We start from the raw sequence: 27,208 nt of genomic DNA, 5'->3' as shown, positions 1-27,208 counted from the left end.
TCCTCATTATTACCTGGGCAGCAGATCCAGCTCCAAAATCCCATCTTAGCATCTACTCTTTCCTGTTGTCCCTGGCACAAGCTGTTGCAGGTTGGGTTCTCTAGGAAATACTCTTGAGTTGCAGAACATTTATTGAGGAGTGCTCTTGGGACCCACATCTGTGGAGGGAGAGAAGGAAGCAGGATCTGGCAGAGGGAGAAGTCGGGTTGCAGTGCAGCCATAGGAGGACCTCAGCAGACCCTTTAGGGAGCTCTGAAGCTGGGATGTCCCTCTAGAGTTGGGCTGAGAGAGCCAGGTTTTTTGCCTTGCATTCATCAGTCACTGGATGCTAGCTGCCCCGGGTAGGTGTGATGTTGGGCAAGGGGTTCTCTTCAGCTAGTGGTAGGTTTGGGGTGGAGGGAAAGGAATAGGTCCTTCAGTCTTGAAGGGGGAATCTGGGCAGCACAGCATCCATAACAGTCTGTATCCTTCAGCTCCACCAATCAGTGTGATCTTGGCATTCACGATAAAGAGCTTTCAGTCTGGGATGGAGGGAAGGTGGATGGACCCTGTGTGCCAGGCACTGATATGCTCCCCTCACAGAACCTTAAATGCTGATGTGCTTTATTCCTTCAAACTCTCACTGTTCTCTACCGATAGGAAAATGGAGGAAAAGGATGCATTTCATAATAGAATTAATTTCGTGTCTGGACCGAAGCCTTGCCAGACTGGAGGAGGAAACAGGCGATCTATCACAAGGCGCTACCTGCAGGAGATGCCTTGATGTTGAGAGTAACAGGGAATGGGATGACTCTTTGCATTTCCTCTGTCGCAGCCACTACAACACAAGATTTATCCAACCAGAAATCTGCCCTGGTTTATTGTCTGGGTAGAGCCACAGAAACAGCTGAATAAGCTGGGACCTCCCAGTTTACACCATGGAAATCTTTGCACACTAATAGGTGCTTGATTACTATTTGCTGAAGGCATGAACGCAAGAGGCTTTGCCTTTCCATTTCATCAGAGTGGGGATGACAATAGGACCTACTACATTACATTGTTTTCTATTTCTTCTAGAATTTATTTTTGATACTTCATACTTTCCTAAAATTGTCCACTCCATCTGCTTTTTAAATCTAAGTTCCAAGAGGATAGAGCCCTTGCTTGTTTTGTCTACTGTTGTGTCCCCAGCATCAGCAAAAACCACAGAGCGGGCTTCCAGTAAATATTTGCTGTATGAGTAAACGTGTCTGGGGGAGGAAGAATTATTTTGGAAAAAAAAAGAAGGAAGAATTAATTCCTCTCCTAATCGTGACTCATTTTTTTCAGGTCACCCTTGGCCTTTTCTTATTCAAAACATCCGTGAAAAAAGCGCAGTTCCAAAGCAGTTGGCGCGGTTGATATAACAGTATTTGAAAACACCATTATCGGGAGCGCAGCAGGGCATCTGTGCTCTTGTATGAACTAGCTATGATCTTCCTCCGTAGACCATTCACATCTTTGAGACACCCTCCTCTGGGCTTCCTCCACCGTCTCCATTTCCGTTTCCCAAGAATGGGTGAGGAACCCACTGAGCCAGGCACTGTGCTAGTCCGTAAAAGTTTTGTTTTTCTGCACCAAAATTTTCACATACTGCGTTTTCCAGGGTCCACTGGGGACCCTGTGGTGACCGCACTGCAGCGCAACGTCTGGGCAGCGTTGTCGCAGCGTCCCCTGGGGGCCAGCCCGAGATCTCCTCGCCGCCCGCGGTCGGCCCGCAGTGCGCCGGCTCCCGGAGGGTTCCAAACAGTTGGGAGTTGGACTGACTCCAGCTTCGGTTCCGGGAGACCCTCCTGATCGGCCTGCCGTCCCGGGGCCATGAAGAAGGCCGTCCACAAAAGCGTTAAGGGTAACTGGGTGATGTCCTAGGGACCAAGACTTCACTTTTCCTCCTCTGTAAAATGGGAAAGACACTCTTGGGCCTCTCACCATCATTTGTTTACCAAACTATAATTTACATACAGGAAGAGCCCCCCCCCTTTTAGTGTACAGCTTTGTGAGTTTTGATAATCATATACCCACGTTTAACCACCACCACAATCAAGGTGTGGAGGTCTCACCACCCCCAAAATTACCTTGTGACGAAGCCCCTTTGCTGCCAGTGCCTTTCGCCACCCCAGTTCCTGACACTCCTGATTGTTTTCTACAGTTTTGCCCTTTCCATGGAGAATGTCACAAAAATGGAATCATATAGTATGGAGTCTTCTGAATCTGGCTTCTTTCACTTAACACTGCTGTCTTTTGAGACTGGGCTTCATAGTAGATTATATCATGAGCACTTTAATTTGCAAGCTGAGGTTGGAACTCAGACCCTGTCTATGATGCCAGTTCTCTGTTTGCTCAGGAGCCAGAGGCTCAAGGAGGGGATGACCTGTAATCCTGGAAAGTCTTGAAGATGGTAACTTCTTTATACTAGGTTACTTTATTTTCCAGACAGAGAGCATCTGTGGTTTGGGGGAGGGTGAGGTTGGAGATAGGCAAGGACACTTGCTTGGAGTCGAAAGGGCCATGAAACCTCCCAGCTCCCTGCAGCTGGAGATGTGGGAGCATGGGAAGCCCCTCCCCCAGGAGTGGGGAGGACTCCTGGGCCCCCCAAACACCACAGTCACATGGATTTGGCAAGGTAGCAGTTTGTCACTTCTCCTTAAGGGAAAGTGTTGTGTGTGTGAAATGCTGGAAGAGTGTGCTGAAAACAAGTTTCCCCAGAAGCTTCCTGTAGACTGAAAATGAGTCTCCTCAGAAGCTTCCTCTTGGGGGAAAATAACTTGTTGTTTTAAATCACTCCTCCATCTTCGAAACTTTTCTTGTGAGATTTAGTTTTGTAGAAAACATACTTCAACACCTCCCTACCCATTTTTCCTGGATTTTCCTCCCAAATGCTTTTGTTCTACTGTCCATTTCCACTGACATTGCTTGGGTGACACGCTCTGGGTGAATGCAGTAACTCTTTCATTTCTCACTTCCACTCTGGACTCCACAATCCATGTAAGAGCCAGAGGTTTTTGTTTGTGTGTTTCTTTGAAGGCAGACCTTAGCTTGTCCTGCTGAAATTGCTTCTAAGCTTTTCCAGTGAGGTAAACCTGCCAAGCAGCCTGTCTGCTCTGCCTTTGCCCCTCCTGCCTGCCCCCTACTGGTCTCCTTTATGTTCTTTCCTGTCTCAGAATCTTGATCTAATTTGCTCTCTCCCATCCTACTTTGCTTAAAGCTTTCCTGTTGGTCTTTTCGACCTCAATTCAGATTTTACCTCCTCTGTGAAGCCTTGACCCGCCTTCCTCACGGGAGACGTTAGCCTGTTGGTCACCCTCAGAGCTCTCTGAACTTTTCCTTCATAGCATGTGTCACAGTTTGTTGTTCTAAATATGTTTACATGATTCATTGATATTTGTCTCAGCCACTAGGCTAGAAGATCCATGAGGGCAAGAAACACTTAACGTTTCCTAGCACACTGCCCGTATCAATAACTATTTGTTAAGTGAATGGATAATAATAACTAACATTAATTAAATATTCAGTGTGCTAGGCACTGTGCAAAAGCCCTTTAACCTTCTCCTTTAATTTTCATAACAACCCTCTGAGTGGGCATTTTTATTATCATCACTTTACTGATGAGGAAACTAAGGAAGAGAGAGGTTGAGTAACTGCCCCAAGGGTCTGGCTTTCTACTGTCATGCTGATGTCTAGGTGAAGGACTAAAACAAATCTCTCCTTTTTTAGAAAGACAAATCGGCCTCAAGGTCAAGCCATCTGTACACAACTTGAGCAAAACTCAGCAGACCAGACTCACTGTGGGCAGCCTGGGATTAGGCCTGATCATCATCCAGCATGGGCCCTACCTTCAGATCACCCACCTCATTAAGAAGGGGTCTGCAGCCAGGGATGGAAAACTCCAGCCAGGTGACTGTGCTTTCCCCATGCCTCCCAAACACTCCACCGCTTTCTCTCTCCCATCTGCCTTCAGGGAGACTCAGGTTTCACTGTAACAATGATGATGACATTGTTTGAGAGCTTTCAATGGGCAGGCCAGTTGGTATTACTTGTATAACCTTCGCCGTTGGGCATTTTTATTCATTGAATTCTTACAATAACCCTCTAGGTAGGAGCTATTATCATCGCCCTTTTACAGGTGAGGAAACTGAGGCTCAGTGAGACCGAGTTCCTTGTCGAGGTTCACCCCCATCTAGCAGGTGGGATTCATATACAGGCACAGCGTCACTCCAGCGTTTATGGCTCTCTGTGGATAAAGCTTTCTTCTCTTGTAGGCAGTATTAATCATCATTAACATTTAGAAGCATGATCTTATTTCACCTTTCTGGCAATCCCTGAGGTAGATTCTACATTAAAAAAAATTTTTTTTAATAGACCTTTATTAGAGTATAATTGCTTCACAGTACTGTGTTAGTTTCTGTTGAATCAGCCATATGCATACATATATCCCCATATCCACTCCCTCTTGAGTCTCCCTCCCATCCTCCATTTCCCACCCCTCTAGGTCATTGCAAAGCACTGAGCCGGTCTCCCTGTGCTATGCTGCTGCTTCCCACCAGCCAACTATTTTACATTCAGTAGTGCCTATATGTCAATGCTACTCTCACTTCACCCCAGCTTCGCCCTCCCACCCCATGTCCTCAAGTCCATTTTCTATGTCTATCTCTTTATTCCTGCCCTGCAACTAGGTTCATGAGTACCATTTTTTTTTTTTTTTTTAGATTTCATATATACGCATTAGCATGTGGTATTTGTTTTTCTCTTTCTGATTTACTTCACTCTGTATGACAGACTCTAGGTCCATCCACCTCACCGCAAATAACTCAGTTTTGTTTCTTTTTATGGCTGAGTGATACTCCACCGCATATATGTGCCACATCTTCCTTATGCATTCATCTGTCGATGGACATTTAGGCTGTTCCATGTCCTGGCTATTGTAAACAGTGCTGCAATGAACATTGTGGTATATGTCTCTTTTTGAATTATGGTTTTCTCAGGGTATATGCCCCGTACTGGGATTGCTGGGTCATATGGTAATTAGTTCTCTTTTTAGTTTTCTAAGGAATCTCCATACTGTTCTCCATAGTGGTTGTATCAATTTACATTCCCACCAACAGTGCAAGAGGGTTCCCCTTTCACCACACCCTTTCCAGCATTTATTGTTTCTAGATTTTTTGATAATGGCCATTCTGACCGGCATGAGGTGATACCTCATCATAGTTTTGATTTGCATTTCTCTAATAATTAGTGATGTTGACCATCTTTTCATGTGCCTCTTGGCCATCTGTATGTCTTCCTTGGTGAAATGTCTATTTAGGTCTTCTGACCATTTTTTAACTGGATTGTTTGTTTTTTTGCTATTGAGCTCCATGAGCTGTTTGTATATTTTGGAGATTAATCCTTTGTCGGTTGTTTCAGTTGCAAATATTTTCTCCCATTCTGAGGGTTGTCTTTTTGCCTTGCTTATGGTTTCCTTTGCTGTGCAAAAGCTTTTAAGTTTAATTAAGTCCCATTTGTTTATTTTTGTTTTTATTTCCATTACTCTAGGAGGTGGGTCAAAAAAGATCTTGCTGTGGTTTATGTCAGAGAGTGTTTTTCCTATGTTTTCCTCTAAGAGTTTTATCGTGTCTGGTCTTACATTTAAGTCTTTAATCCATTTGGAGTTTATTTTTATGTATGGTGTTAGGTAGTGTTCTAATTTTATTCTTTTACATGTAGCTGTCCGGTTTTCCCAGCACCACTTATTGAAGAGGCTTTTCTCCATTGTATATTCTTGCCTCCTTTGTCATAAATTAGGTGCCCATATGTGCATGGGTTTATCTCTGGGCATTCTATCTTGTACCATTGATCTAGATTTCTGTTTTTGTGCCAGTACCATACTGTCTTGATTACTGTAGCTTTGTCGTATAGTTTGAAGTCAGGGAGCCCGATTCCTCCAACTCTGTTTTTCTTTTTCAAGATTGCTTTGGCTGTTTGGGGTCGTTTGTGTTTCCACACGAATTGTAAAATTCCATATGAATTTTTTGTCCTAATTCTGTGAAGAATGCCATTGATAGTTTGATAGGGATTGCATGGAATCTGTAGATTGCTTTGGGTAGTATAGTCATTTTCACAATATTGATTCGTCCAATCCAAGAACATGGTATATTTCTCCATCTGTCTATGTCATCTTTGATTTGTTTCATGATTGTCTTATAGTTTTCTGAGTACAGGTCTTTTGCCTCCTTAGGTAGGTTTATTCTTAGGTATTTTATTCTTTTTGTTGCAGTGGTAAATGGGAGTGTTTCCTTAATTTCTCTTTCTGATTTTTCGTTGTTGGTGTATAGGAATGCCAGAGATTTCTGTGCATTAATTTTGTATCCTGCGACCTTACCAAATTCCTTGATTAGATTCTACATTAAACCACCTTACAGAGAAGGAATCAGATATTTAGTAACTTGTACCTTGTCACACCAAGGAGTGGGGATTTGAACCCTCTCTGTTACACTCTTTGTCAGTACTGCCCTGCTTCTCTTGGCTTTGGGTGAATGAATTTTCCATCCAATTCAAGACATTTTCCCAGTGCCTACTCTGGGCCTGGTGCTGTGCTCAGGAGTCAGGGATGCACAATGGGATGGTAAGGTGGTGGGAAGGAAAGACCATTCAGTGGGAGCTGGCCTGAATTCAGGCCCAGGCTCTGCCACTTTCTAGTTCTGTGACCTTGGACAAAATCCATTAACTTTTCTGGCCTTAGTCACCTCATCTCTAAATTGGGATAATACCACCTTTGTCAGAAGTTGCTAGGATTTGATGAGATAATCTTTATGAAAGTGCTTTGAGGACTACAGTGCTATGGAAATACTGGCAGTCATTTCTCTTAGGCTGTTCTTACTTAGAGATTCTTTAGATTGGTATCTTTTTCGTTGTTGTTTTTAACCACAAATGATTGTGGTACAGGAGCCCCCAGTGGATTAAACCACTGGTTTGCAACTCTGGTTACCTATTAGAATCGCCTGGAGACCTTTTTAAAGCAAAAATGCCTTGGCCCCATGTCCCCAGAGGTTCTGATTCAATTGGTTTGGCTTTGGGGATAGGGCAGTTCATGGTTTAAAAGCTCCTCAGGTGATTCTAATTGCAGCTAGGGTTAGAAGCAGTGGATTAAAGAATTAAGTAGATCAATGATGCTATTACAAAAGTTTACCTCATCTTAAAATCCAAAGCACTTTCTCCACATAGAAAATGGTGCTGGGGAACAAACTGACAGAAAGAGAGTTCTGGACGCTCCAGACCAAAAGAGCTCTAGGCCAGGTCCCATGGGCCTTTTCTGCTTGTTCTCCTTAGCTTCTCTGGGGTCAGGGGACAGATGCTGGTTGATAACCAGAGTGCACACTCACTAGAGTGGGACAGGAGTATGCTTTCATGCACATGAAACAGGATCTCCTGGTGGGGCTACAGTTAGTGGGCTCCTGGAGGTCAGAGGCAGTCTTGAAATCACCTTTTAAATCCACAACTTACCTACAGCACTGGCACATTAATTATGTCTGTGTTTGATAAGTGAATAGCAAGTAAGTATTTGTCCTAGGCATTTTGCAAGGTGTTTCCACATCTATTATCTCATTTAATCTTTGCAACACTCCTGGAAGGTAGATAACAAAACATAGAGCCTTAGAGAGATGAAGTAATTTGTTCAATACAGAGCTAAGTGGGTGGTCAGAGCTGAGACTTGAAACCATATCTGCTTAGAAAGTCCATACCTTTGACTAGAAAAGAGATTTCAATAGAGAATAAGTCCAGGGCCCCAAATCTCTTCATGACAAGTCAGCCACTTCTCTTCAAGGTCTAGGTTTCAAAGACTCTGTAACTCAGTCCTTTTGACAATGATTATGAGATTCTGAGAGGTGATGAACCTGATGTTTTTTTGACCCCATTACCTCCCAGCCCCATTATTTCTCATTCATGTGCTTTGAATTTCTCTCTTTTTGGTGTTTAATAATAGGGCTTCATCTTGATTTCCTAATTAGTTTATTCTGGCTAAACTTTAAAATCCTTTTGGCTAGTATAGCTTTAGCAAACTCTGATATCCAGAGTCTTAAGAAATTAATATAGCTTTTTCTCCCTTTTCTCGGAGAAATTAATATAGCTTTGAAGGTAAATACAAGTCATGCACTGGTCACCACCCTTACTAGGCCACATTCATTCAATAAGCCTTTCCTGAATGCCTGCTCTGTGTAGGCATCCTGCTAGGCGCTGTGGTATAATGATGAGCCAGACATACATGGTCTCTAACCACACAGAGCTTATGGAATTTACAGCCTAGTTTGTAGAGATGGTAGTGGCTTGGCTGCTGCAAAGTTGATTAAATATAGGTAATCAAGACAGTTTATATAATGTAGCTCCTATAGCCCATTAAATCAGAAAGAAAATGTATAATGTTGATATTCATAAATACTAAATTGGTGTTTCTTTATGAAAGGCAACATTAATGTCTATTGCCAGAGTACTCACATTCACACAAAGATATGTCTGGTTTACAGCCAGGACGGTCAGGGAATTAAGCTGTTTATTTTCTGCCCTCATGATAAAAGTCACCCTTTAACAACATAAGCAGAATGACAAGCCATAAACACTCCTTTTTTTTTTTTCTTTTTTTTTTTTTTAAGATTTATTATTTATATTTGCCTGCGACATGTGGGATCTTAGTTCCCCGACCAGGGCTCAAACCCACGTCCCCCGCATCCATCGTAAGGCAGATTCTTTACCCCTGGACCACCAGGGAAGGCCCCCATAAACACTCCTTTTAAGATTAGGCAAGTAAGCTCATCCAGTGAGGTTTTCTTCCTCCCCCCACCATTTTAATTAACCTCCATAGGGTGAACAGTTTTAGATCACACAATCTGCAGGTTGCCGGCAGAAGCCCTGTTGCATTCTGAAGTTAGCCCCAGCTATTTTTAAAGACCAAAGTAGAAGGTTTTCTTCACCCTTCTAAGTATTCTTTAATACTGTGAACTTTCGTTTCTGATAGGATCTAGCACTATGGAAATTTGTCCTTGGCATTCCTTGGAGGCTTCCTTTGGGATCAGCATAATTCCCAATTATAGCACAGTGGGGAGTAGTATCAGAGAATGTACTTCATCTTGACTTTTCTCCTCTGAGGTTAGGCTTCAGCTGTCTTTGAGGTTGATTGAGGGGTCTCTAGCTTCCCATGCACAGAGAGGTGAACATATCCTTTGGGACTCATTGGGGTCACTTTATCCGATGTTAGCTATAAGGTATCCATGACCATTTGGCAGGATGTTGGCAAGAGCTGATGACTAAGATTTTACCCAATGTGAGTCTGTCTGTCCTTAAAAAGCAATTTCCCTGTTCCTTCCTCTCTTGCTGAATGCCCTTGTAGTAGTCAGAGGTCTTCAATGCAAGTAATAGAAAAGTTCTGTTAAGGCATTGGATTTAGAACACTGAGTCTGACAGAATTGCCAGAAAGCCTGGAGAACCAGGTTTGGAAAATGGTGAGAGAACAAAGGGCCATGGAAACTGGGTGCTCCTGTCACATCTCTGCATCTCCTGCTCCAGGTTCAGTGACCCAGGGAGACTGACAAATAACTGGACCTAGTTTACATGTTCATGCCCTAGCTGCTGCGTACAAGTGAATAACTGGTCTTTTAAACATCCAGTTTGGAGATCCAGGAGCTTGCTGTCAAGATGTGGTTCTCTTCCTATCTGCTGGGGGCTCAGGAGCTCCATGGTTGGCCATCACCCTCCCCTGTCTGTTCAGCACTGTGCTATGGTAGGGGACCTAGCTGTCAAATCCCTTTGAGCTGACATACTCTCTGTATACATAGCTTAAACTTAATTAAAGCATGCTAATTGTCCAGTGTTTCATGTAGAATTACTTGCTCAACGAATACTATGTAAGGGCAAACATTAAACTGAAAGGCTTGATGTTTAATATGACCTGCTTACCGTGGAGGGCATTGGAAATGGCCAGGCAGGTATAATAGAAAGGTCATTTATTCACTTAGTGTTAAGTGGTTTTTTCTTTAATAGTAACAGCCAGTTTATTTTACTTGAAACACATTTTTAGAATCTTAAAGGATGATTCAGATTATAAATGGTTTTTAGCCTCTGTCACACCAAGGACTTTAGAAATGTAAAAATGTGCTACAGTATCTACCACCACACTATTAAAAAACATCTTGCATGTATTCTTCATTATTCAGAGGATACTTATGTCACTAAGAGGGTCATTTTTATTAAATAAAGGCTGAAGCCTGGCTTTGGTTCAAAATGAACCAACAATACGAACCCATAAAATGAAATACCTCACCCCCAAAAAAAAAAAAAAGAAAAACATCGCACAATAAAGCCAGAAATGGTATGTCCTTTTAAACCATTATCTTAATTTTACTGATTTTTTTTTCCCTTTCCAGGTGATGTTTTGATTACTGTTGGCAATGCCAATGTGTTAGGATATACTCTTCGAGAATTTTTAAAGCTTTTGCAACATATCACCGTAGGAACAGTGCTACAAATCAAGGTTTACCGAAATTTTATTGACATACCCCAAGAATGGCAAGAAATATATGATTTAATCCCTGAGACCAAATTCCCAATTACACGGTAAGTAGTTAAGTTTAGGAAATCTTTGTTATACTACAGAATTCCCCAGGGTCTATGAAGTAGAGTCTTAGTTTAATGTGAGAACTATCAGTTGGACCATGTAGGAGGGATTGATGACACTGCCACAATTTAGTGGGTTTCTAAGTCCTTTTGCAAAGTACAATCTGTAGGACCTAATATGAGGCAGAATGATAAAGGCAAGAGCCTTGGACATGGAGTTTAAAAAAAGACCAAACTATCCAATGGCAACTCCACCTCCAAACCTACATACGTGACTCTGCCTTTTCCAAAGTTAGCCCTTAAACATGTGCTGTGAATCCCATTTCCTCATTTGTCTCCAGCATATTCAACTTCTCTCTCTGGATCCTTCCCAATAACATTTAAGCCCTTTTAAAACCTCTACCATCTTAGCAAACCCCACCTAATTCCACTCTCCTCTCCTTTCCCTTCCAGCCACTGCCCTGTCCCTTGACTCCAAACCCATTGAAAGAGCTGTATTAGACTTTGCCATTTCCTCAGGAGACACCATTTCCCCCCTCAGTGCAGGCCTTGGCTGAGTCCTTTTTCCCAGGGTCACCTACAACCTTCATGCTGCTGATTTCAGTGGGCTCTTCTCAGTCTTTATTTTGCTTGGCTTCTGAACAGCATTAGACACTGTACACTCAACTCTGGTTGAAACATCATTTTCCCCAGACTTCTGGGATACCATACTCCCATGATGTTCCTATTTCCTCTAGTCACTTCCTCTTGATCTCCTTTTACCCAACCTTGGAGTTCCTCAAGGTTTAATCTTTGGCTTTCTTCTCTCAATCTCCTAAGCAAACTCCTTGATTTCTCTAAAAATAGAACTACCATATGACCCAGCAATCCCACTACTGGGCATATACCCTGAAAAACCATAATTCAAAACGAGACATGTACCACAATGTTCACTGCAGCAACCTAAGTGTCCATCGACAGATGAATGGATAGAGAAGATGTGGCACATGTATACAATGGAATATTACTCAGCCATAAAAAGAAACGAAATTGAGTTATTTGTAGTGAGGTGGCTGGACCTAGAGACTGTCATACAGAGTGAATAAGTCAGAAAGAGAAAAACAAATACCGTATGCTAACACATATATATGGAATCTAAAAAAAAATTGGTTCTGAAGAACCTAGGGGCAGGACAGGAATAAAGATGCAGATGTAGAGAATGGACTTGAGGACACGGGGAGGGGGAAGGGTAAGCTGGAATGAAGTGAGAGAGTGGCATGGACATATATACACTACCAAATGTAAAACAGATAGCTAGTGGGAAGCAGCCGCATGGCATAGGGAGATCATCTCGGTGCTTTGTGACCACCTAGAGGGGTGGGATAGGGAGGGTGGGAGGGAGATGCAAGAGGGAGGAGATCTGGGGATATATGTATATGTATAGCTGATTCACTTTGTTATAAAGCAGAAACTAACACAACATTGTAAAGCAATTATACTCCAATAAAGATGTTTAAAAAAAACTTGATTTCTGTGGTTTCTATTAGTATCCATAAATTAATAATTTTCAAATTGTATTGTCTCCAAACTTGTATAAATATCCACTTGATATCTGCATTTGTATGTATCATAAACCCCTCAAACTCATTATGCCTAAAATCAAAAGCCAGCTTGCCACTGTCCTAGTGGAAGAACACTCCCATAGTCAAACAAGTCAGAAATTTATGGGTTGTGCTTGATTTCTCCATCTCTCCTTTTCTTTAAGTGACAAATTCAGTGCTCTGATGCAAGAGTGGTCCTTATTAATTCTGACCAGATTACTGACCACTAGTTGCTACAGCTGTGCACCTTTGCTTATTGGGATGGGCTCAAAGAAATATGGCTAGGGACTTTACTAAGACTAAAAAATGGCCCATATTCCATAGACATTACTTTAGAGTCCAACTTGTGGCCCTAGGAACTGATATGGCCAGCAGATGTGCTTTGCTTGTCTTCCTCAGTGTTTTAAACACTGTAGAGAGAAAGGAGGATACATAGGGGGTGCTTTTCCAGGGGGCAGTAATACGCTATTTCTTGACCTGGGCAGTAGCTACCAAGGTATTTATAATTTTTTTCATTCAACTTTTTTGCATTTTTCTGTGTATTTCAAAAAAATTTTTTTTTTTTTTTGTGGTACGCGGGCCTCTTACTGCCGTGGCCTCTCCCGTTGTGGAGCACAGGCCCCGGACGCGCAGGCTCAGCGGCCATGGCTCACGGGCCCAGCCGCTCCGTGGCATGTGGGATCTTCCCGGACCGGGGCATGAACCCGTGTCCTCTGCATTGGCAGGTGGACTCTCAACCACTGCGCCACCAGGGAAGCCCTCAAAAAAGTTTTTAATGAAAAAATATTTGAATCGGTAAATTTACAAATCTAAGATTTCGTGCAAAGAGTCTTTATCTCTGGTTTCTCCTGAAAAAACTAGAAGATGGGCTTGCATTCCCACACGGTGACAGTGGACTAGAGCTGGGCAGTTGTCCCCTTCAGATGAGGTACAGATTGGGGAAAAAATTCGCAATAACTAAGCCAATCCTGATTTGATTAAAAATCATTAATGATAATAGTGATAACTGCTTACTATGTGGTGGGCACTGCTTTACAAGCATTATACCATTTAATCCTCATGCCAATTCTTTTTATTTATCCTCATTTTATAGATAAGAAAACTGAAGGCAATAGAGTGTATAAACTTGCCAGAGGCCACAGGGCTAAGTGGTATATGACTGTCTCCAGAGCAGCAATGTCCAATAAGAACTTTCTGTGATAGTGGAAATGTTCTGTATCTGCGTTATCCCATGTGGTAGCCACTAGCCACAGGTGGCTACTAACCCCTGAAATGTGAAGATTTGTAACTGAGGAATTTTAAATTTTATTCAAGTTTAACCAGTTTAAATTTAGCAGCCACACGTAGCTGGTAGACCTTGTATTGGGGAGTTCAGCTCCCGAACCTGAGCTCTTAACCATTTGCTTATAGAACAGCTACATTCTAAGCAGAGTTTGAGATTCAGAATACTAAAAATCTAAGGATGGCAGATTGACCATTCAAAAGCAAACACAGAACAGCACAACTTAAGTATGAGGCTAAAATCCACAAACTTAGGAACAATATCAATCATGTTCTGAATCCCTTTCTTAATTAAGCAAAGTGCTTATAGCTAAGGCATTTTAGCATCTTCTGTGGAAGAGGGCGGGGAAGGGGCAGAAGTGGAAGGAAAAGGCTTATTTGGTATGACTTCCTTCAGGAGCAAACAGCACTGTGTGCACAACAGAGAGAATACTCCATATGATGCTCTGGGCAGGCCTAGTCGTATAGAAACTGCTTCCAGCTAACCCTGACCTCTGCTGGCTTGTGGCGTCACTATCTAATGCAGTTCAATAAGAACCGGGCTCTGCCGCCTGTCCTTGATGGTTATCTAACACAGTTACAAAGGATGTCCTTTGCACTCTGAAGGCAAACTGTTCTAGTCCTGAGATCTGAATCTCCTTGCACAGCACTAAATCAAGGATTAAAAGAAAATAGTACAATTAAAACTAGTGGGCCCTTTGTAAAATTGACTCCATACCAACTGTCACTTCCAGAAGAGATAAACTTTAGGAAAAGCTTCAAAAGCTTAGGAGCAAATAAAACAGGCAGGCCTCCAAGGATGTTAGTGAAAACACCAGTAAGTCTGATAGCTTGGAGGGACTGGTGTAGGGAAGAAATCTATTTCCTATTAGCAGCACAGAAAGTAACAGAGAAAGTAACCGAGGTTCATAATTACAAAGGTCTGGTTTTGGATCTGCTGGCAAATCCAACACCAGAATGAGAGGTAGCAGGTAACAGACAGCATTTGCTCAGAAAAATAATAGCAGGCACACGTGCTGCCATTAGAAAAGTTCAAGAAACCTGCTGTTGGCAAATTACAAAAAAAAAGTCTTTATAAGTTTTTGGATGGCAACAGCGAGGTGGAATAGTGAATGATGAGACATCTGGATAGAAGGGTATTCTACAGATCCACATATGTAAACCCAAATGAGAAGCAAAGAATGATGCTCAGGGGAGGAAAGAAAAAGACTCAGATTAGCATGTTGAAGATCTTTGAGGGCCATTATTTCTGGATGCCCCCTTGGAAATCAGTAATATTCTGTTATTGCTGACCCCACGTGACCCATGAAAACTGAGTTCTGTGGAGGAGATGGCCACATTGACCTGTCATTCTGTGTGAAGTGAAATTAACCCACCGTTAAGGCCTGCTAATATTCTGGTCAATAGTCTGGCTTAAGTCTGTGCAAAGCTTTTTAAAGTAATGTGATATAATTTAGGGCAGAATTTGATTTCCATTTAGGAATGGAAAATTTAAAGGTAATTTTTTTTTTGGCCACATCTCGTGGCTTGTGGGATCTTAGTTCCCCTACCAGGGATTGAACCTGTGTCCTCGGCAGTGAAAGCTCAAGCCCTAACCACTGGACTGCCAGGGAATTTCCCTACAGGTAATTTTAAAAAGAGAAAATTTTCAATAACACAGAAAGGTAGTGTTTAAAGCTAAATTGTATTCTTTCTTTTACGAACCAAAGCAGGTTGTAAGAATCTCTTAGGTGATAATGAATGTGTAGACATTAAGAATCCATTTCATTCACTATTCTTCTCATTTCAGCACCACAAAGAAAACTGAGGAGGCAAAAGATGACTCTTTCACAAGCAGTGATGACGATGAAGATGCAGTTTTAGATAAAAGACTTAAGTACTATAAATACCCACGGTCCACTGGGCATTACCCTGCCAGGAGACCGATGTCTATCTCCAGAGAATGGCATGGATATAAAAAGAAGAACTGTACTTTTAGTGTAGGAAAAGACAGTAACTGTGATGTGATGATTCACAGAGACCACAAGAAAGAAGTGAGTGCCCCTTCTCCATACTGGACAATGGTGAAGCAAGACGACAAAAGCTCCTCCTCCTCCTCGGCCTCCTCTACCTCAGATGCATTTTGGCTCGAAGACTATGCCCATGCTGAAAAGGGCAAGAGTGAACCTGTATCAAAAGTTGGTTAGGAGGCGACTTCCCTGGCCCCTTTCTCTCGGACCAATGAACCTTGCCGGGAGCGTTCCCAATAAAGCTTGCTTAAGTTCAAAAAAAAAAAAAAAAAAAAAAAAAAAAAAAATTGGTTGGGCAGCAGTTTGCAAATCTGTGACCACAGATTTGTCTTGAAAACATGTGTCTTGAAATGGCCACATTTCATTTGTCTTGAAAACACCCATTTTTTGTGCACTGCCATGTATACGTTTGCTATACTTACAGGAATATGTACAGACTTAACATTTCTCTTTCACGAGTGTGTTGTAAAGCCATTAGAGACCTTCTTCAGTGTGATATCCAAAGATTTCCTTGGGGTTTCACAGGCCTCACAATTATTCAGATCCTTAGGACCCTCCTTTCTGAGAAGAATGTCTCATCATTTAGAAAATGCAGCAGAGGAACCCAATATCAGAATGTGTAAACACAGTAGAGAATTTTACTCTTCAAGTATCACATTTTACTTTAGTTCTCGTTTGTAAACTTCAAGTGCCCTACTTAAAATGAGATTTTGCCTAGTTGTTCACACTAGTTTTTTCCCCCCTTTTCAGCCCCACTTTTACCTTTTTTAAAAAATATTTATTTATTTGGCTGCACCGGGTCTTAGTTGTGGCATGTGGGATCTTTCATTGTGGCGTGCAGGCTCAGCAGTTGTGGCACAAGGGCTCTCTAGTTGTGGCACATGGGCCCTTGAGCGCTCGGGCTTAGTTGCCGCACAGCATGTGGGATCTTAGTTCCCCGACCAGGGATCCAACCCGTGTCCCCTGCACTGGAAGGTGGATTCTTAACCACTGGACCACCAGGGAAGTCCCCCTACTGTTACTTTGAATGTTGGGTTGATAGTTAATTACTTGAAAGAGACAGGATAGAACAGATGAGGGAGAAGGCAAGAAAAAACCCCATAAAATTCTGCCACAGTGAAGATAAACATAAAATGAAGCAGTGTGAATACAGGATATGACTGGCAGGGAATTTATATTTTTCACAAATAACTCTTTCGCAAAAACGGCAAAAAAGGGGGTAAAACCCAGACCATTTAATTATTCTTACCCAAGAAGACAGACTTTTAACTGTGTTTATCTTAAAAAGCCACCAATAATAATCTGGAAATAGTTACTCTGATAGCCACTTAGCCTTAATTTTTAATAGTTTCTCATGCTTCTGTACTTTATTATTATATTCCTGTTCTCCTTTAAAACATCTAAAACAAAAACTCAGCATGTATCAAATACGTGTTGATTAACTGATTAGGAAAAATGCAAGAAAAACATTTAAACAGAAGTTTTATTGACTTTAGGTCAGTTGGGAACAATTACCTGCATTTATGCTTTATGATATTTCATCTCATTGGAAAAAAAGGTAAATGTTACATTAGAGACTTTTCACTTTCACATACTTGCTGCTCTTAGTTGAGAAATGTTCAGCCTTTCCTGCAATATGTGTTTCAGTACTACAACTCATCAACGAAAGGTGTATGCCCAAATTTCCACTTGCTGCCATTGACTTCCGGCCAGAAAACAAACTTCTTTGCAGCCTTTAAGTAAACAAACAAAATAAGACAGAAAGTTAATAGAAATAAGCAAGTAGATAAACTTCTGTTCGTTTGAGTATTTCATCCTACGTGTGACTGAGCAAGTGTGGTGCTCTAAATATGAGCGTAGCTGTTAAAGAGGGAAAAGAAAAACCCTTCTGACGTTTGCAAAACAGGGGCAGAGTCTCCTTGAGCAGAGCTGTACTTCCCTGCTTTGGTATTGCAATGGCAAATAGTCTGAGTCAATAAAAATAAACTGATTGTTAACTTAAAAGTTACACTTTATATCCTAGTATTCCTTATGCCGCTACTTTGAGTCCAAAGCTGGTTGTTTAGGTTACGTGCAATACCACGAGGAGCAGTCCCCACATTATCTCAGGTCAGCTTTTTAATAAAGAGACAGTGTTGCAGGCAGCTGGGTTGGACTCACATGATAGTATGGTATATAAGATGAGCACAGCCATTTGGAAGAGTATGTAATGATGAACTTATGGTTCAAGTGAAATCAAGTCAGGGCTACTATCTTAAAATAGCCTGCTTCTTTTTTTCTATCCCCACGGGGAGACCCTTGGTGAGAAGATGGTTAAGACCTCGACCATGGAAGGGAAGTTGGGCATTTTTAATACAGAAAGGACTGATTTTGTGTTCATTCTGTAGTTCATGTACTTGTTAGGCATAGCAGGGAATACAAAGAGGTATAAGACATAGTCCTTGCCCTCAAAACAACTCAATTTTATAGGAAACAATATATGTGAAAAAAAAATAGAGCAGGGGCAGGAGAAGGTCTTATGTTGAGAAGACTAAAGAAAATCTTGAGATGGTAGATTGCGAAAGATTGGCAGGATAGAGTTTATTTCTTAGGAGTGAGGAGGAAAATACCAAACTTGACAATTAGGTTGAATCGTATGAAACTGCCAATATTTGACTCTTCTTGACCTTTAAGAATTTAAAATGGTTTAACCTAATGGTAATTTAGTTGCATGAGGAAGATACATCACCCTGAGTTGACAAGGAAGCTATCTGCAGATATGGGGATGAGCCCTTCTCCCTCCACACCAGGTACATAGGCACCAAACACCACGAGAACAGCATAAACAGCCCAAGGAAGGTTATGCATTCCTTCTGAAACTGGATCATTAAGGACAAGTTATTTGATGTTAAATAAATTTTCATTTGCTTACATTTATGACATCAGCATCAGCTACCGAGTCAATCTGCTGAAGGACTGTGGATGGCGGCACATATGAACCAGCAACTAGAGCCTGGGACCCAACTTCATCCAGGAAACCCTCAGAAGACTCCACTGACATTAGGTACCCAGCTTTCAGCTTGTTCCTGTCCAATAAAAGGTGTGTAACTAAGGCAGACGCCAGTTTTACAGAGCAAGGCAAAGTATGTTCCCACACCCTTAAACATGTTTGGGTAAATATACAAACTAACTAACAGCTTTGAAATCTTACAGTGCTAAAGGTCTCCATTCTATTTCTTCAATTCACCAACTATTTTAGATACATTTTTGGTGATGGTTTTAGGTATCTCTATTAAAGAACATCCCTATGTGGGCTCTTCTCACTGTCTCTTTAGCAGAATGCTGTGTGCTGATAATATAACTTCCCTTAACCCCACCCCTAGCCCATTTGTGTGCTGCGATTTGTCTCACTGAGGGTAGGGCAAGTGGGGAAGAACAGTATAGGTCTTATAAGTCCCTGTAGCTTAAATATGGGCAGAAAAACATCAATTTGAAATAAAACAAAATCCAATTCATACTTATCCCAGAAAGAAATTATGTTCAATAAGGCACTTGAGTTATTTAACTCAAACTAATCTCCTTGGCACTCTGTAGCAAGACTTCCATTTAAACATAATTACAATTTAATGTAGCAATTTTACCACACTGTCCACTTAATTGAAAAAAGATTTTACCTGCAATAAACTTTACCAAGTGATTATTAGTTTGTCCCTTCAGCAATGACACCTCACCTTCTCTTTTTCACTATAGGAGGATTAAGAACCTTACAAAAAAAGTATCAACTCCATCAAAATGGCAGAAAATAAATATATCTTGACATTAACAACTAAAATTCCATTTTCTAAATGTTGCTATACCTGATAAGAACTGTGCCACACTTATTAAGAAAATACATTTTCTTAAATAAATTAGATTTGAAACAGATTTCTCCGAAGCTTATCCATTGTTTCAATTTATTATAAGGTTTGTTTCTGATGCAATCATGCAGAGCTGCATCCTATCGATCCTTGGTTCCATGTATACAATATTTAATAAATTGTGTTGTACTTATTTGAGAGATGCACTTCTTAGTGTGTTCAGTATAACAAAAGTAATAATACTAATGAGAACAGAAATGGTAAAAGACTGTTCCCTCCTGGGTTGTAATTCACCCTGTCATATTTCCTTTGTGGGCAATACTAAATGATCATAGAGGCCTCCGGAGTTTTAGGATTCACACATTCTGAATTGTCCTAAATGGATGGGGTCAAATTTAAATGTTTTGAACTCCTGTATGAAAATGCAAGCTGATTTCCAACTCTGTCCAAAATCTGTCTCTTTTAGAGAAACTCCCAGAGCTACTGAGTTAAGAGGAGTTGTTAGCACTTTCAATGTGCGAATTTAAAAATCACCAAATAGGAGACAGATATTGCAATCTTTTAATCAGATATATTTTTTGGTCTATCAAATCAGTAAAGAGGAAAAAGTTGCCAATGGTTATGGTACAACAGGCACTCTCATATATACTGACAACGTGCTTATCAACTGGTAAAACCTTTCAACATTGTGACTCCAAAATATAAAAATAATACATAAACACAAACGTATATTTTAATGCACAGCCTTTTCATTATAATGTTTATAACTCCTGGCCCAGTTGAGAATCTATACCAAGAAAGTAATATGAAATACAAAAATGTTTTAAAACCCGAAGATAGCCTTTATAGTTTATAATTTCAAACTGCCAACTTGTTGAAAATGTCCAATAAGTACATTTTGATACACCAATTAAAACTGTTTATGACAAATTTTTAGTAATAAAAATAAATGGAATAAATGCAAACAGCATTATAATGTTAAAAAAAGAGAAGAATCATTGGTAGGGAATGAAAAATAATTTTTGTCTTTGTAACTTTCAATTTCTACAATAAACAGTAATAAGTATTATTTATTAACAAGTATATATACAATATCAACAATTATGTTTAAAAATGGTCAAGGGGGCTTCCCTGGTGGCGCAGTGGTTGGGAGTCCGCCTGCCGATGCAGGGGACGCGGGTTCGTGCCCCGGTCCGGGAGGATCCCACATGCCGCGGAGCGGCTGGGCCCGTGGGCCATGGCCGCTGGGCCTGCGCATCCGGAGCCTGTGCTCCGCGGTTGGGGGGGGCCACAACAGTGAGAGGCCCGTGTACAAAAAAAAAAAAAAAAAAATGGTCAAGAAAATAATCAAAATGTTAACAATTATATCTTTAGGGGTAGGAGTATATTTCCCTTTCGTTTTAAATACTTTTCTGTGCCTTTCAATCCTTTTTGTGTATTTATTACAATAGTGTTGTAACTAGAAAAAATACAACTTTCAAATAATTGAAACATTAATATTGAAACTTACTTGGCAACTTGGACATCTGTATTAGAAGGTTTCCTTGAGCAACTGTTTTTACTTGGTTATAGGCAGCCTTGATAACCTAGGATAGACAAGTAAAGCTGGTCATCTTTGATCAGTGCCGAAGTCTGCCGCAGGGGCTTCTCTGGTGGCGCAGTGGTTGAGACTCTGCCTGCCGATGCAGGGGACACGGGTTCGTGCCCTGGTCCGGGAAGATCCACATGCCGCGGAGTGGCTGGGCCCGTGAGCCGTGGCCGCTGAGCCTGCGCGTCCGGAGCCTGTGCTCCACAGCGGGAGGGGCACAACAGTGAGAGGCCTGCGTACCGCAAAAAAAAACAAACAAAACAAACAAACAAAAAACAAAGTCTGCTGCAGCATTCAAATGCTCCTCTACTGAGGCAAAAACAAAGATGGAAGGTTAGTTCCAGAGAAACAGTATAGTGTCCATTTGGAATTCTTAAGTCACTATGTGCTGTTTACTTTTCCAAGGTTCCATAAAGCAGCTGTTTGTACAATATCCAAGTGGCCAAGTTTCTTAAAAAACGTTAAGTGGCAGAGGGCAGAGGATGGCAGTAGGGTTTAGGAAAAGAAATCTCAGGGATTTATAATTGCCTACAAAGAATAAGCACCTCAAAATTTCCCCAAGACTCTCAAAGTATATAATTAATACTGCTATCTCTTACTATTCACTAAGAAAAAAGTAGTAATCCATACACAGCCAAATCTGTAAAGCCTGTCCATACCTGGAGTGCTAGAGTCATGAAGGAATCAAGTTTCTAGTGATATGGGTGGGTACTTGTAAATATATGTTGAATAAATAAATTAATAATAAACCTGGCCCATGATTTTCTCCCTCCCAACCCTGGCACCATTCTGGGTCTGCTACTTACTGTTCTTTCTAATCACCTAAACTCTAGGACCTTCATTTCCCCTCCAGGTGAGCTACACCATTTCCATAGCCATACCCCAGACCTGCACATAACCTAGATCTGACCTACCTCTGAAATCCTCAATTCCAAGACCTCCGCCTAAGTCTTTAATCACGCTATCCTTATCTTCCATTTTATCAACATCTCTAGGTCCTTGATTTGTCCACTTTCAATCTATCAGGTCCCCCTGGCTTCACTTCTTTAGCCTAAATCCATGAATCATCTCTTCAATCACTCTTGCCAGTGTTTCCAACTTCCTGCCATCTGCTCATACTTCTGACCTGCCTACTTTGCAGGATTCCAGCCTGGGATCAACCCTACTGCCTGCCTCCTCCATTTCTGCATTAGGCTAGACGTCTGGCTGTACTATGAACTTGTGGTCACTTATCTCAAGGAGACATCTGTACTGCTGTTATGTTCATTCTGTGTGCATCTAGCCACTCATCTGTCCCAAACCTCATTACCTTCTTTAAACTCTCCTCCCTTCTCTCTTTTTTTTTTTTTTAAGACTTTTTTTTTTTGGATGTTGCGGGTAGGAGTTTATTAATTAATGAATTAATTTTTGCTGTGTTGGGTCTTCGTTTCCGTGCGAGGGCTTTCTCTAGTTGTGGCAAGCGGAGGCCACTCTTCATCGCGGTGCGTGGGCCTCTCACTGTCACGGCCTCTCCTGTTGCGGAGCACAGGCTCCAGATGCACAGGCTCAGTAGTTGTGGCTCACGGGCCTAGTTGCTCCGCGGCATGTGGGATCCTCCCAGACCAGGGCTCGAACCCGTGTTCCCTGCATTAGAAGGCAGATTCTCAATCACTGCGCCACCAGGGAAGGCCCTCCTCCCTTCTCTTATTCTCAAAACATGACTTAGCCTCCTACCTTACCAGGGATGTACTTCCTCATCTTCCCGACATCCTCTTCTCCCATCAGCCTTTGTGTCCAAGGCTAAAATGTCCGATTGTACTTTGGATCCTGCTTACTGTTGCTTTTTCAGACTTCATCCACCTATAATTTATCTCCTATATTCGCTCCAATTTTCTTTCCTTTCAGTGTGAATGTCTCTTCCTACTTAATCTCTCAGTGGAAACTCTCCTAAAACTACCACCCACCTCCTTACAAGTCTAAGCTCCACCTGCCTGCACCAACTTTGTATTTCTTTCTTCCCATTCATTCCTTAATATTACAAATTTTAGTTCACTTCCAATGCTCTGATAAAAACTGATAGTATCACCAATATTATCCTAGTTTGCTAAAACTACCAGACCTCTCTGTGGTAACTAAACGGATGTTAATCCAGAGTATATCGAAACAGTGTTAACCATTCTCTCTTTTCTGGCCTCCAAACGTGCCAGTTTCTCTTCTTTTTCTTTCTGTTTCTTTTTGGCCATTTTCCTTAGCTTGACCTTCAGTTTTCTTCTCCTCCAACCTTTCACATGTAACCCTGACTTCAACACACTCTTTATAATGATGACTCCCAGTATACATCTTGGCCTTGACCTCAACTGAGTTCTTCATTTAGATATCCCAGAGACAACTCAATGCCACATGCCCACACAGAACGAAAATACCAAGGAAACATTTCCTCCCTCTTTTCTGGAAGCATCAGTATATGCGTTTTTCATTTCTAACTTTCCTCCACAGCAGATAACACTTTTAATGATATTACACTTATACAGAACTCTGATAAATCATGGCATTCAAACATCCATGTTCTTACTAAAAATATGTTAATGGGGGAAAAAATCTTGTGAGAATTGATGAGTTTGTAACTTACATCTCCAGCAGCTGCAGCCTGTGAGATAGTGTAAATCCCAAAGAGTCCAGAATCTGAGTAACTGGCATTAAAAGCGGAAACCTGAAAATATAATGAAACTTTACTGTATGTCATTCTACCAGGTAAAACAGGGCACAATTTCCCTAAGGCTGTCTACACAAAAACGTATACCTTCACAGTATAAGCAAAGACATGGATTAATATTTCACTTAAATGGTTCTATTAAGGACTGAAGTGTTCTATATACAGGTTACCTCTTTCACAACTGTAATGTTTTAGCTTTTCTCATTTAACTCTTTCTAAATGACGGCTCACTTTCCTTGGTATTTTTAACCTTTTGATGATTAAAAGTTAATGCAAACATTAACTTGTGAACATTACTACTGTAGATTCAGTACAGCTGAGTGGTATAAATCATGGGCTTTGGCATTAGATAAACCTGCTTTCTTCCCTCTGCTGTTGGTGGTGACTTCCTTTTCACCAATTCGCTTTCACTTCTCCTATAGACTAAAATTAAAGGGTTAGGAAAAAAATTTCTGCTTAGTATCTATTATTCAGATGTCCAAGGGAGCAAGAAGTTTAGCCTCTGAAAAATGGGTATTTCTGTCTGTAGTCTGAGTAGAGTGTTAAGTTCCTTAAGGTGGACATGACACCCTAGTAAAGTGCTTTTCAGTGTTTATGTGGACCGTTTACATAAGGATCACTTGAGTTGTTATTAAAAATGTACTTTCAGGTTCCTACAACAGATCTACTCACTCAGATCACTAAAGATGCAGTCTGGGATTCCGAATTTTAAACTAGTGTTCCAGATGAAGTTTGAAAACCATTTGTTTGGCCCATACGAAGCATACAAAGATATGCACTTCAATCACCTGAAGTTTAATTACAATTCTGAGACTAACTAGTCATCCTCCAAATTTCTGGCCAAATTCTGAAGTAGGAATTTATATTAATTTTTTTTTTTGGTGGATTTATCTTTTAAATTTATTTATTTATTTATTTATGGCTGCAATGGGTCTTCATTGCTGCACACGGGTTTCCTCTAGTTGCGGAGAGCAGGGGCTGCTCTTCGTTGCAGTGCCTGGGCTTCTAATAGCGGTGGCTTCTCTTGTTGTGGAGCATGGGCTCTAGGTGCATGGGCTTCAGTAGCTGTGGTGTGCAGGCTCAGTAGTTGTGGTGCATGGGCCTAGTTGCTCCGCAGCATGTGGGATCTTCCCGGACCAGGGCTTGAACCCATGTCCCCTGCATTGGCAGGCGGATCGTTAACCACTGCGCCACCAGGGAATTCCCAGGAATTTCTATTATATTATGTCACTGGATTAGATTAAACTCCAACTACCCAAAGCATCATTAACATTCAATGGTGAAGAGTAAAGCATGAAGAAAAGAAAACAGAGCAGACCATGAACGAGGAGAAAGAAAATCTGGAGGATATCTAATCAAGGACTAGGACTAATTTAAGATAATGGTTTTGGGAGTTCCCTGGTGGTCCAGTGGGTAAGACTCTGAGCTGCAGGGAGCCTGGGTTCGATCCCTGGTCGGGGAACTAGACCCCATGTGCATGCCGCAACTAAGAAGCCCACATGCTGCAACTAAGAAGCCCACATGCTGCAACTAAAAGATCCCGCATGCTACAACTAAACATGCTGCAATGAAGATCCCACGTGCCACAACTAAGAGCCAGTGCAGCCAAAATAAATAAACTTAAAAAAATATATAAGATAATGGTTTTCAAACTGTGCTCCAGGGAACTCTAAGGTTATGTACAGAAGATTCCAAGGGTTTCACTGTCAAGTAAGCCTTCTAAACTTCTTTAAAAGCAAGAACTTTTGTGTTGGGCATTGCAGTTGGGGAATGGCACTGATGAAAAAGGCTCCTCTGCTAAAAAAAAAAAAGTCTGACACTACCACTAAAGTATTAAACAGAGGAACAAAAAGAGAAGATGACTGATTTTAATTTTCACCATTAAGTGTCAAATGGCCGAAGACTCAGAGGCATAAACCTACCTGCGCCATGTACTATTGCTGAAATTATGAACGATACTTAATCCTACAATTTAGCACATTTGTTACTTTATAAAGATATAATTGAAGGTCACATGGGGCATTACATTGGGCAAACTACCGTCACTCATCAAATATTTTGTCAGTTGACATTTTACATTCTTGATTTGAGTATCGTTATTTTGAAAGCTTTAGCACTTTCCTCACTGTCATAAAAAGGTGTCTTCTAAGGCAACATAACTTTTAGTTATGGTTAAATGTCATTTTTCTCTTTTAACTTAATCTCAACCTGGAGGAGCAGGTCTGTAAGTAATTTCTTGCTGTGTATCTTGTACACTGGTTGGAAAACATGAAGGGCAGTGAAATTCAGGAAGTAGCCACAAGAATAGAAGGGGACAGAAGAAATCAGAAAAAACGACTAATTAGAATCTAGGGGAATGTTTAATATCTAAAACTTTATTCTAAAGGGAACGGAGTGTGAATTTCTGACTCTTTAAGCATTCAATTCTTCCTTTTATATTAGAATAACAGCAAGTTTTTGATAGACCCACTAAGGTACTAAAATTAAGCCTGGCTGTCTCTTCAATTTTACAAAGATTTTCTTTGTGTTCATCTTAATTTTTTTTTTTTTTGGCCACACCGCGTGGCATGTGGGATCTTAGTTCCCTGGCCAGGGATAGAACCTGTGCCACCTGCAGTGGAAGCGTGCTGAGTCTTAACCACTGGACCACCAGAGAAGTCCCTCATCTTAAATTTTAAAAGCAGATTAACATTAAGAGCAAGTTATCAGGACTACATCGTAAACACTGAGCCTGTGAAAACAAAAGGAGAGATATCGACTGTTCAGACTCACATCAAATGGCTGGTGAATTCCCTTGGCAACAGCTTGGTATAGAGAGCTGGTGGCATTGCTGCCCCTCTTAACATGTGGTCCAGCACCGAGGACATGCTGGAGAACACTAAACGCATTTGCTTCTGCACTTCCTGCAGCAGCACTTTCTGCTACAAGAGCAGCATGGACGAGACTGTCTCCATTCTGTTCTCGAATTTCACCTGGGGCCAGGTAAGGCAAGAGCGAAGAAAGTGGCTTTTGGTTTTATTCTTCAATATTCTCTACAACACAGTATTAACCCATTAAGATTAAGCTTTTCCCTAGTCTGGCTCTCCTTGCTATCCTGCCCTTCCCCCAACACATACACAAACATGTTTAATACATAACACTCAAGCAATCTAATTCTTTCTTTCCACATTGATACTATTTGGTAGTAAATAATCAGGCCTATTATACTCCAATATGCTACTGGGGGGAGAGGCGGCATCCTGGTAAATTAACCTTAATGGAACAAAACGCTTACCTCCACGGTACTTGGTCTTTGCACCAGATAAACCAAGCCCACCCCTCATGTTGAGAAACTGTTCAGCAACTTGCTTTAGAACAGGATGACTCACACCTATTTCAAAAGAAACAAAAACAAACTAGAACCAGAATTTCTAGAACACAATTGTAAAACACTATTTTAAAAATACATCATTATACAATTCAAATATTACAGAAATAAACAGTAAAGAAAATAAGCCTCCCATAATGCCACTCTTCCAGACATATGCATTTACAGCTTTACTATATATTCATCTAGAACTTTTTCTATGCAAATATTATCCTTTTTATTTTTAAAATGGTGTCATTCTATTGATATTGTTTCT

At 41.1% G+C, this 27,208-nt stretch overlaps 2 protein-coding genes across 3 annotated transcripts in view; one reads left to right on the top strand and one right to left on the bottom strand.

Annotated features, from left to right (window-relative positions):
* The first annotated feature begins 1,767 nt into the window (after positions 1-1,767).
* On the top strand, positions 1,768-15,646 carry PDZD9 (PDZ domain containing 9). Of its 2 annotated transcripts, XM_032606934.1 has the most exons (4): positions 1,768-1,867; positions 3,733-3,912; positions 10,410-10,599; positions 15,250-15,646. In XM_032606934.1, the coding sequence occupies exons 1-4, from the start codon at positions 1,837-1,839 to the stop codon at positions 15,644-15,646; spliced, it is 798 nt and encodes a 265-aa protein (XP_032462825.1). In that variant the 5' UTR covers positions 1,768-1,836. The 2 variants fall into 2 exon arrangements, with proteins under 2 accessions (XP_032462825.1, XP_032462826.1); XM_032606935.1 differs by lacking the exon at positions 3,733-3,912 and having other exon boundaries at positions 1,837-1,867.
* Positions 15,647-16,934: 1,288 nt separating this feature from the next.
* LOC116740478 (cytochrome b-c1 complex subunit 2, mitochondrial) overlaps positions 16,935-27,208 on the bottom strand; it is a 32,889-nt gene continuing 22,615 nt past the window's right edge. The window contains 9 exon segments of the mRNA XM_032606123.1: positions 16,935-17,150; positions 17,153-17,183; positions 17,185-17,202; positions 18,381-18,534; positions 20,816-20,843; positions 20,846-20,891; positions 23,502-23,582; positions 26,358-26,557; positions 26,860-26,955. Of these exon segments, the coding sequence (XP_032462014.1) occupies positions 17,119-17,150; positions 17,153-17,183; positions 17,185-17,202; positions 18,381-18,534; positions 20,816-20,843; positions 20,846-20,891; positions 23,502-23,582; positions 26,358-26,557; positions 26,860-26,955 (686 nt within the window). The 3' untranslated portion in view covers positions 16,935-17,118.

Source organism: Phocoena sinus, chromosome 15 (genome assembly GCF_008692025.1).
Source record: "Phocoena sinus isolate mPhoSin1 chromosome 15, mPhoSin1.pri, whole genome shotgun sequence".
Taxonomy (NCBI): Eukaryota; Metazoa; Chordata; class Mammalia; order Artiodactyla; family Phocoenidae; genus Phocoena; species Phocoena sinus.
The sequence above is the reverse complement of the archived record's forward strand: the minus strand, read 5'-3'. Positions and strand labels throughout refer to the sequence as shown.